General features: G+C 39.7%; 1 protein-coding gene across 2 annotated transcripts in view; it reads left to right on the plus strand.

The window, feature by feature from the left end:
* GABRG3 (gamma-aminobutyric acid type A receptor subunit gamma3) overlaps positions 1–11,000 on the plus strand; it is a 335,383-nt gene extending 324,383 nt beyond the window's left edge. For both annotated transcript variants that reach the window (XM_057404470.1, XM_057404471.1), the window contains exons 8-10: positions 3,084–3,280; positions 4,737–4,766; positions 10,435–11,000. In XM_057404470.1, coding sequence (XP_057260453.1) covers positions 3,084–3,280; positions 4,737–4,766; positions 10,435–10,713 — 506 coding nt within the window. In that variant the 3' untranslated portion in view covers positions 10,714–11,000. The remainder of the gene's footprint in view (positions 1–3,083; positions 3,281–4,736; positions 4,767–10,434) is intronic.
* Positions 11,001–11,276: the final 276 nt, after the last annotated feature.

Genomic DNA, 11,276 nt, shown 5'->3' on the forward strand with positions numbered 1-11,276 from the left:
GTTTAAATAAAAAGTGGGTATCAAGGCCAGCAATGTGTTGATGTAAAATCAGATACAGATCATGTTTAATAAAAGATGAGTATCGCTTCATTGCCATTCCATCTTAAGCTCATTCACTAGAAAACCAAGCAAGTGCTCTAAACACGTGCCAGAGCTGGTGGAGATATTAGGTTTTTAAACAAAATGATGGCGTGAGTAAAAGCAGTAGACCTTTCCTCCAGTGTCCCACAAACATACCGTTAGGAAAATAGGCAAAAATAAGCCTCGGTGACCAAACAGTTTCTAACACTGAAGCTCCTGCTACCTCATTTTGCATACAGTTGTCCAGGTAGCAGCTTTCAAACTAATTTTGAATAACTGTTTAGGCCAGCGATTTAAAGTGTTTTCATGCATAATGTATCCCTGCATCAGCTGATCTCTCAGACAGTCCTTTTGTACTTATCAAATAGCATCTTTGGTATGGAAGTTGTTCAGAGAACATAAATGTCACAAAATGGTATTTATACACAAACTTGGAAGCTCCCACTTAACACTTGTCTACCTGAAAATTTTGAAGCCATGTTACTTCAAAGCTGTGCTTACCTGATATTAAAATTCTGTTGAAATAGACAGTTCATGAGCACTGTGAACTTCAGTAACAGACACAAAGCTCACTTTGCCATACAGTCCTCCCCAAAGTGAGAGACTTAACTATTTCATCTGACAAGGTTTATTGCATTTGAAACCACTGAACAACTGAATTCTCTTAGCTTCAGAGAGAAAATGAGCTACAGGCATGGAATGTAGATATTCTCTTCAGAAATAATGGGTGCTGCATTTTATTCATAAATGCGTATCTATATTCCAGCTGGTAAATGTATAGGAATACAAAACTGTACCATCTGGTACACCTTCTTTCTCTTTGCTCTTTGCTTCTTGGATGTTTCTGTCTTTGTGTTCAGCAATCTTATCTCATGCCCTTGTCATAATTCAAAATATGATTTATAGTCCAGAAACTACAGTGGTTGTGATAATGCTAAACTTTCCTTTCCCCAAGATTTTATATTCTTGTAGCAAATATGTTTTGCTGTCAAAGAGACTGAGGATGGACACTCTTAATATCTGAAAACCAAAATAAAGCTTACACCATTGTTATTTCTATAAATTTAATAGAACCTACTTTGTTTAAATCAACCACAATTAGTCCAGAGCCACTCAAACCTCACAGATTCTGCATTGGTGAGGTATCTACAACATGACTTACTGAGCTAGTTTTGTTTAGTTCTCACCCAGAGCTTCTAGATTTATCACATTCTCAAGCACAATGCAGGCAGGCATTCACATTCAGGCTTAAGGCACAGATAATAGGACTCAAGTTGAGGACTTCTATACTTAAGCACAGAGATTAATGGTAATTTTATTTCAACTTCTCTGCCTTCCTGTCCATAGTCACTCTGGGAGGTGTTTGTCATTACAGATAACTGCACAATACTTCTTGTCCCAAATAATACAAAGTTATACCTCCAGAAAAAATATTACATTGTCAATACAACAGTCAGTAGAAAAACTGTAGATCTTTGTTAGCCTTTTAATTAAAAAAGTGTCCTAAAGTAATATGAGAGCCTATCATAGGATGAGCAGGAAATAAAAGCTTTCCCTTGAGATCAGGTAAAAAGACACTGTTTATCATGCTGGAAAAAAACTAAAGGTTTTGAGTAATTTTTTGAAGGCAGTAAAATACCTGAGAGCAGGTGCATGTGCACATGGCTCTGAAAAAGATGAAAGGATGGATTTGTGTTAGAAAGTGTTAAAGAACTTAATTTCATATTGTAGATTATGTCATAGCCTGGGTACAGTTCTTCTGAAGCTAGTGACTCCCAAGGTCTGAGTCAAGGTCATACAGAAAACTAATTGATCTATAGTTAGCAAGGGCCAAATCTAGGCTAGTAAGTCAACACCTTTTGCACCTGGACGTCTTTGCAGGTGACTACTATGAGTGACCAAGGATGGAGTTTGCCTCTGGAGCTTTTTCAAAGCATCAGCTAGCAACAGAACTGATGTTGAGGGGTCTGGAGAGGATGCTGGATCATGGCAGCCATACGCTTATATTGGAAAGTAGCACAGATGACAGGAAACAGAAATATTTTCCCCATAGCTTTTAGATGTTGAAGGTACATGAAAAGCCCACATTTCCTACTTCCTATCAGCATTAACTTCATCTTGATTATTGGGTTGTGGAGTTTTGCAGCAACTTTTTTTGTTGTTGTTTCTTTGTTTCGGGTTTGATTTTGTTTACAATTTATTATTCATTGAAGAAGAAGGATGAGGCCCAGGCAATAATCTGCCTTCTGCCTTTTTCAGGGACTTTCTAATGGTTTTAATGAGGAGGGTTATTCATGTGAATGGCTGTAGTTTATATTAAACACTACAAATCAGAGGTGGGCATTCCTTCACAAACATAACGTAGTCAAAAGTAATAAACAGATATTTTTTCCTCTCCAGAGCACCATTTGTGGGAAGTAATTTTTCTATAAAGCATAATTTCAGTCATCCCCTGTCATTTCAAACACTGTGTATCATTGCAAAGTATCACTTTAACTATAAATAGAAAGATTACCTTATGATTATTTTGGCTTTAGAGCAGGATCTTTCTTGAGACATATTTGAGTGAGAGCTTTATTTTTCTTCCTGAGCCATTGAGGAATTCTATATTTTTTTCTATCAGAAGGCTTGCCATTCATAGCAAATGATGAAGTATCAGTCCAAAGGGGGAATGAAAATACTTCTATTTCTCAGGAATGAAGAGGAATTATATGAAGTACTAGCAGCCAAATAACTGACATCCTATAGATTTCATTCTAGGACTCGTTATAGTTTTTCAGGATATTTATGTCACTTTTTAAAAGATGAACAGAAACAGCTGAGGAAAATTTTGTTTACAAAATACTACTGCCTCTACTGATGTAATTTTTCATATTACCAAATGAAATTAATGAATTATTTGGATTCAGTTTGGATTTCTGGGGGATTTTTCTTTGTTTCCAAAGATTCTTCTGCAACATTGAAAAATGCTGCGTACAACTAAATCTGGTTTCTCTCTACAGGCATCACAACTGTATTGACCATGACAACTTTGAGCACCATTGCAAGAAAGTCATTACCCCGTGTGTCCTATGTCACCGCTATGGATTTGTTTGTCACTGTATGTTTTCTATTTGTCTTTGCTGCTCTGATGGAGTATGCAGCCCTCAACTACTACTCAAGTTGCAGGAAACCAAACTGTACTAAGAAGAAAAAGTCGGTAAGATGGCCACATTTAAATTTCTTTTCTAACGTGTGCATGGCTGAGAGAGCAGACAACCATTCAGTGGCAGCCTGTAATCCTTTGATACTCTGCCGCTTCAAGCTCTTATCAGTTTATGGTGTGATCTGCTCTAAAAGCTGGTAGAAAATAGTTGCCCACAGCAACGGCAGAATCAGTTACGTGCTAGTTGAGTGGTCTGTTCCTAACTGAAACAACCTGCTGACCATGAAGCCTGCCTACAGGTCTTTTGTCTGTATGTCATAAAGGACTCCCACTGAAACAGATTGCATAGCTTGTTACACAAACATATGCACATCAATGTATATTCAAATGGATCCGCTTCTCAGCTTAACGTGTCTAGAAATACTTATGAACTTCACATTTCAATATCTCCACTTGGAACCAGGACTTATTTTTAGCCCTATGCACAAAGAAGCTTATTCCCAAGTACAGAAACAGAGGCCGCTTAATAAAGATTTTATACTTCGCTGCATTTTGGACCAAAAAGATGCTTCGAGGAATAACACTCAGACGCCCCCCAAAAGCTGTTTATTTAGAATCAATTAAAACGATCATGTGAAGAAAGAACTGCCTGGTGTACTTTATAATTGACTACGAGGATAACAAGGGGCAGGATAATGGAGAAAAAAAATCTCAGTGAAAACATAGGGAAGGGCAAGTGGATTGTCTGCTCAAGAGCAGTGGAAACTATTGTGCTTGAGAGCATTAATTGGACATGTTGGATGCCATTTTGTGTAATGAAGGAAATAAGAAAATTTGAAGGTGGAAATTGAAGAAAGAGAAGGCTAATTTCAAGGAATAATAGGTCATGAAGTAAAAGGGGTTAGATGAAGGGCTATACAAAAGAATTGAATGAGGAACTAATGAAGGAAAAGCTGATATAAATATGGAATTAGAGAAAACCTAGAAAACCATTGACTTAGTTATGAAATTTCCGTCAAACCTCTAATAGTATCGTGTAAAAATGCATTGCTCACAAAAGGCAATAGTGTTGCCAAAAGAAAAGTGTGAGGCCATCAAAATGAACTTGCTAATGATGAAACTAAAATTACAGAAAGACTGAATGAAAATGTCATGAGTCTCTTTGTGAGTAGGATATATCTCTAGACATGTGAATGAAGATGAGTGAAAGCATGCAACAATGATGAGATTTAAATTAACGTAAGAATCAACACATACTTAGCTATTGTTTGCTAAGTAATTAATGAGTAGAATAAAGATTTAAAATAGGTGGAAACTAAGTGTGCACTCTACTGAAGTTTCATGCAGTTTTAAAGTGTATAGATTTTACCCTGAATATACAGAATATTCCGCATGAATTGTTTTATGGACAAATGCATTTAAATGCTAGGTTTAAAAAACGCTATTGAACATTAGATGCATATGAAGTAATGTTTCCTTCTGAATAATTATTTTGTTATCTTCATTTAAGCTACCTGATGTCAGTTTTGGCCATGTGATGGTAAGTAAACTATTCAGTGAAAGCAATGGAGGCATGAATGTATGGTTGACATTTACTTGCAATAATTCCTGAGAAAGCTGTAATGCTGTTACACTTTACCCTGAATTTTCTATAAATATTGCTTTACTTTTTTTGTTAAAAGGCCAGTTTGGTTTTGGCTGTGGCAGAGGAACATAGCTGCCTCTTTCAATAAGGACTTATCAAATTATTTGGGAGAGAGAAGGGTCAAGTGTATAATATTGCATATTATTTTTGCCCCAGAAATTGTGTGCCTGCTTTATGCAATACTGCAGTTTCTCACTACATTTTATAAAAAAAGTAGTAAGCACAAATTATATCACAAACTTACATGGAGTTTTTACTAAGTTTCATGAAAAATAATTCATTTATGCGTATCTGTAAAATCTTTAATAAGCTTTCAAGTGGATTTTCAAATTATTTAGGCACGCAAGTTGAACACAGTTAGTTGTACTATATCTAAAAATGCAATAAATTCTATTCCTGAAACCCCCTCATAACTGTTTGTATGCATACAGAAGTGATAAAACTGAAACTGAGCACCAAATTGTGTCTCCAAGTTGTATGAAATGTGAAACTGCAATCCATACTAATATATATAAAAGCATATAGAGGGCTAGTTACTTAGCTGCTTGGGTGGCCTGATTCCTAGTTACCAGGTCCAAATAAGAACAGGGACAGAAATGAAACATTGCTTTTGCATTTCTTGGTTTGAATATACTGAAGTTTTTCATTTACAACTGCTTACTCCTTAACAAATAATGTTCTAGATTTTATTTTCAGTTTTGGTTTTTTTTTTCCATGAGTTTTCTGATGTATTTAAAGCGCTCTATAGCATTGAAAATCTGCTCATTGACAATGAGCATTTTTACAGCAAGCATTGCATTTGTGCACTCACTACTGCTGTCACTCCCTGGACAGATTTATCTGAAAGAATAAGTTAATAAGGCACATTGACTGGGTAGCGGTACTTTTCTTTTTCCAACTAAAAAAAAAAAATGGAAAAGATACACAATTAAATGACAATAGGATTTAACACTTAGTCTTTGGCTAGATCTAGTCAATCTGATCTGCTTGGAAAATATCTGCAGCCTTTGCAAGCCCTTCCCTTTTCCATTTCCCTCTCCCTCTCCATCTTCCTCTTATTTTTCCTTTTCCTTCTCCCTCTCCCTCTCCAAACTCTCTTCTTTTTCCTTTTCCCTCCCCTCCCTTTCCTTCTTCTTCTCCCTCTCCCTCTCTCTCTCCTTTTTTGTCAGTATAAGACAGATATCGAGCAGGGCCCTCTCCTATACGCAAACAACTTCCATGTTCAAACTGTAACACAACCTGCGTATATCTCTGACTCTCAAGGTATCATCTTGTGCTTTCCAGACTTCTAGTGATGCCACCTAAAAGGTGAAATTTATTAATCTTAGTAAACCCATGCTTAGGTAATCCCAACCCTTGTTTTTCTCCTAGAGAAACCTCCACACTTATATCTTGTCTGAAATAATTTTATTTCAGTGCTGGGTACTGGGATGGTGCCCACTGGCTGTGCACCCCTTTCCTCCCAACCCCAGCTCAGCAAGACATACAGGACTCGGTGGGTACCATCCACCTTCACCTTGTGTCTAGTCACTTCAGTACCCCTACGAGCAATCAAATTAATCAGGGCATTTATTTTCTCTTCTGTCATGAGCAGATAGTTGATAAAACAATAGCAAAAAAAAAACCCAGGCTATTGATAGATGAGAAAATTTCCTTTTCAGCACTAGGGCACTTATTTATCTTCACTTATCAAAATCATCTGGAGAGGTCTAACTTAACCTTACTTTTTATTATAAGTATTATAGCCAGGCATAGGAAATTTCAGTCCCTGAGTAGGAAATTTTCATAAAAGACTGAAATAAATGAGCAATATGTGTCACAGTGGTATAGTAGAACTCCATATACTCTTTAGTCATAGCTTTTTTTCTCTCCAAAGTGCTGCAGTCAAAAAATGATTGCTTGTGCAATAATCTTAGCCTTTTTCCGTGTACAGCATACTGTAAACCTCCAAAACCAGCCACTTGAAATTTCACAAATGGGAGAGAAGACCATGAGGGTGTAATTTCTGTCATCTAATCTCAGATATAAAGTCATTCACAACAAATAGATTTGGAATAATCTGCTTCTAAATGGCAATATATTCACAGTCCACAGCACAACTCACCTATGAGATTTTAGCCATTTACTTATGATGAGATGAATTGAGTCCTAGAAGTAATTGGCTGGATACCATAGGACAGTTGCTCAGGTGTAGTTAACTATGTTGGAGATGCCAACATCTAAGCAGAAGGATGCCACATCAGATTCTTAGCTCAGAGATCAGCATTTTTAATTAAATGGGTAGTAGTATTGTGTGCCAAACCAAAGGGCTTGTAGAAAGAAAATGAAGTCAACAGCCTTTTCAAGCAATTGCTAGGGGAAATCCCATGGTAAAGGGGCCCAAGATGGTTGGCATTCAAGGATTGCTTTTTCCGAGCTCAAGATCAGAGCATCCCGACATGTGGGAAGTCAAGGAAGAGGTCCAGGAGACCTACGTGGCTAAATAGGGAATTGCTGGGTATGCTCAAGTGGAAGAGGAGAGTTTACAGGTCATGGAAGGAGGGGCTGGCCACTTGGGAGGAATATAAGGCTGCTGCTAGAGGATGTAGGAAGGCAGCTAGGAGGACTAAGGCCTCCTTAGAATTAAATCTGGTGAGAGGGGTCAAGGACAGCAGAAAGAGCTTTTTCAAATACATGGCAGATAAAACTAACACCAGAGGCAATGTAGGCCCACTGATGAACGGGATGGGTGCCCTGGTGACAGAAGATACAGAGATGGCAGAGTTACTGAATGCCTTCTTTGTCTCTGTCTACTCTGCTGCAGGCAGTCCTGAAGAGCCCTGTACCCCTGAGACCTTAGATGAAGTCAGGTCAACGGAGCGGTTTGCCTTAGTCGATGAGGAATGGGTTAGAGACCAGTTGAGCAATCTGGACATCCATAAATCCATGGGTCCAGATGGGATGCACCCACAGGTGCTGAGGGAACTGGCGGAAGTCATTGCTAGACCACTCTCCATCATGTTTACCAAGTCTTGGGAAACGGGAGAGGTGCCTGAGGACTGGAGGAAAGCAAATGTCACTCCAGTCTTCAAAAAGGGCAAGAAGGAGGACCTGGGTAACTATAGGCCGGTCAGCCTCACCTCCATCCCTGGGAAAGTGATGGAACACCTTATCCTTGGTGCCATCTTAAGGCATATCAAGGATAAGAGGGTTATGAGGGGCAGTCAACATGGCTTCACCAAGGGGAAGTCACGCTTGTCCAATCTCTTAGCCTTTGATGAGGAAATAACACGGTGGATGGATGATGGCAGAGCGGTGGATGTGGTCTACCTTGACTTCAGCAAAGCATTTGACACAGTCTCCCACAGCATCCTCACGGCTAAAATGAGGAAGTGTGGACTGGATGATCAGGTAGTGAGGTGGACTGTGAACTGGCTGAAGGAGAGAAGCCAGAGAGTTGTAGTCTATGGGGCGGAGTCTAGTTGGAGGCCTGTAACTAGTGGAGCGCCTCAAGGGTCAGTACTGGGACCAGTATTATTTAATATATTCATCAATGATTTAGATGAGGGAATTGAGTGTACTATCAGCAAGTTTGCTGATGACACTAAGCTGGGAGGAGTGGCTGACACGCCAGAAGGCTGTGCTGCCATCCAGCGAGACCTGGACAGGCTGGAGAGTTGGGCAGGGAATAACTTGATGAAATATAACAAGGGAAAGTGTAGAGTCCTGCATCTGGGCAGGAACAACCCCAGGTTCCAGTATAGGTTGGGGAACGACCTGTTAGAGAGCAGTGTACGGGAGAGGGACCTGGGGGTCCTAGTGGACGACAGGATGACCGTGAGCCAACACTGTGCCCTTGTGGCCAAGAAGGCCAATGTCATCCTGGGGTGTATTAGAAGGGGGTGGTTAGTAGGTCGAGAGAGGTCCTCCTTCCCCTCTACTCTGCCCTGGTGAGACTGCACCTGGAATATTGTGTCCAGGTCTGGGCCCCTCAGTTCAAGAAGGACAGGGAGCTGCTGGAGAGAGTCCAGCGCAGGGCAACTAAGATGATTAAGGGAGTGGAGCATCTCCCTTATGAGGAAAGCCTGAGGGAGCTGGGTCTCTATAGTTTAGAGAAGAGGAGACTGAGGGGTGACCTTATTAGTGTATATAAATATATAAAGGGGGAGTGTCACAAGGATGGAGCCAGGCTCTACTCAGTGGCAAACAATGATAGAACAAGGGGTAATGGGTACAAACTGGAACACAAGAGGTTCCACTTAAACTTGAGAAGAAACTTCTTCTCAGTGAGGGTGACGGAACACTGGAACAGGCTGCCCAGGGAGGTTGTGGAGTCTCCTTCCCTGGAGACATTCAAAACCCGCCTGGACACATTCCTGTGTAACCTTATCTAGGTGTTCCTGCTCCGGCAGGGGGATTGGACTAGATGATCTTTTGAGGTCCCTTCCAATCTCTAGCATACTGTGATACTGTGAAAAAGGAAAATTTCCACCAAGGCAGGTCAGTCCTATTTCTGATCTGTTTCACATCCAAAGTGAAAGTTTTCAGGTGCACCCCACCACCTTCAACAGGAAATGCTAAGTACTTTGTATTGTAAGTGTGGAAGCAGGGGCCCAGATTGTCCTGCAGAATGCATGCAGGCATGAAGCAGAGGTATGACTAGATTGTTAATGGACACCCAGCATGCTCCTGCAGGCAGAGGCAATGCTCAGTGCAATCACAGGGAGAGGAAGGTCCCCTGAGGTAGAAAAAACTGCACTGGCAGGGCTGGAGTCTGCTTTGTCAGGGTGATGCAGACAGGCAGTGAATCTGATGGGACAGTAGATGCCAGTAGAGGAAGTGACATTTGTGAGGATAGAATGGGTGGCTTGATGAGAGAGGAAACTGTTGTAAGAAAGCACCTTTCATGAAAAGGAAATGGTGTGATAGAAAAGCTGACAAAGTGCAAATAGAGAGTATACTGGAGAAAGAGAGGTCTGTAGAAGTGAGTAGTGCTGTGAGGATGTGTGATATCAAAATGTCCTATTTCTGAGCATGGTTAGTGCCATACACACTAAAGGGCACAATGCCTAGGGGTGGCTTTTTGAAATCCTGTACTGAAATAATCACTATCTGTTGACCATATCTGTTTTTATAAATTATGGTAAAGTTCAAAGGCAGTAAATGAAACTATAGTAGCTGGAGATTATTCTGTAATGAAATGATGGGGGGCAACATGTTACTTGTTTTTCAGAATCCACTCTTAAATGTAGTAGCTACAAGTGTTTAAGGAAACTTGACAATAGCATTCTGACAGGCAAATGAACTCCTAAGTGTGAGAAAAAAAAAGAAAGATTATTTGAGTTACCCAAACAGGAAATACACCTAGAATTATTTAACTTTCTACTCCTCAATGTCTTGATGGTAATTTCAGCTGAAAAGGCATCTTTTGAGGGAAAGAAAGATGCTCTCTAGATCTAGAATTACTACAGTATCAACCTCTTATTCTCAGCTCCTGTAATTTTTTTTTCCTCATGATTCTTAATTTTGATTTGTATCATTCATGGAAGCTTATCAAAATGTTGGTTTCTTTTTCTCTCCTCAGAATTATTCTGTACTTGATATGAGACCACCAACTACAGTCATCACACTGAACAATGCCATGTACTGGCAAGAATTTGAAGATGCGTGTGTCTATGAATGTCTGGATGGGAAAGACTGCCAGAGCTTTTTCTGTTGTTATGAAGAGTGTAAATCAGGCTCATGGAGGAGAGGACGGATTCACATAGACATCTTAGAACTGGACTCTTACTCTAGGGTCTTTTTTCCTACATCCTTCCTGCTGTTTAACCTGGTCTACTGGGTTGGATACCTCTATCTTTAAATGTTGCCTGTAGTGGTGAAGACTGCTGTGTTTTCACGCTGCGGAGGGATGGTGAAAGTGGAGAAAAAGTGAAGGATGCTGTCAGTTTCATCTCAAATTATAAAAGCCACATTAACCTTCACCGTCACAAAGCCTAATGAAGAATTTTAATATGTAATTGCCTGAAAAAAGAAAAGTGGGGAAGAATTCTCTCCTTACTGCTGTTCATTTTAAGCAAAAGATCCTTACCAAATTCAGTTGAATTTGTAGTGTAAGCAATGTTTATTAATAATGACTGTACGTTACAATCTCTACTGTTCTCCCTTGGCATAGAAGTTATACACAATTCAGGCAAAGTTTAAATATGTAATTTTTGGTTTTCATTCCTATACTTTCTTCAGAATGCTGCCATATTCCTGAGGCTCATAGCAACATACACTGGCGCTGGCAAATAAGCCAAAGCTGATGAATCCACTTATTTGTATTTAGTCTTGCTTGAGCTATGTCCCATAGATTTTGGGAAATATTTCATCAGTGATCTCCTTGCTATAGAGAAACTACCAAATGACAGTAGGAAATGTGTC

Source organism: Pezoporus wallicus, unplaced genomic scaffold, assembly GCF_028554395.1.
Source record: "Pezoporus wallicus isolate ANWC-B61680 ecotype Strahan unplaced genomic scaffold, APGP_CSIRO_Pwel_v1 contig_5787, whole genome shotgun sequence".
In the NCBI taxonomy this organism is placed as follows: domain Eukaryota; kingdom Metazoa; phylum Chordata; class Aves; order Psittaciformes; family Psittacidae; genus Pezoporus; species Pezoporus wallicus.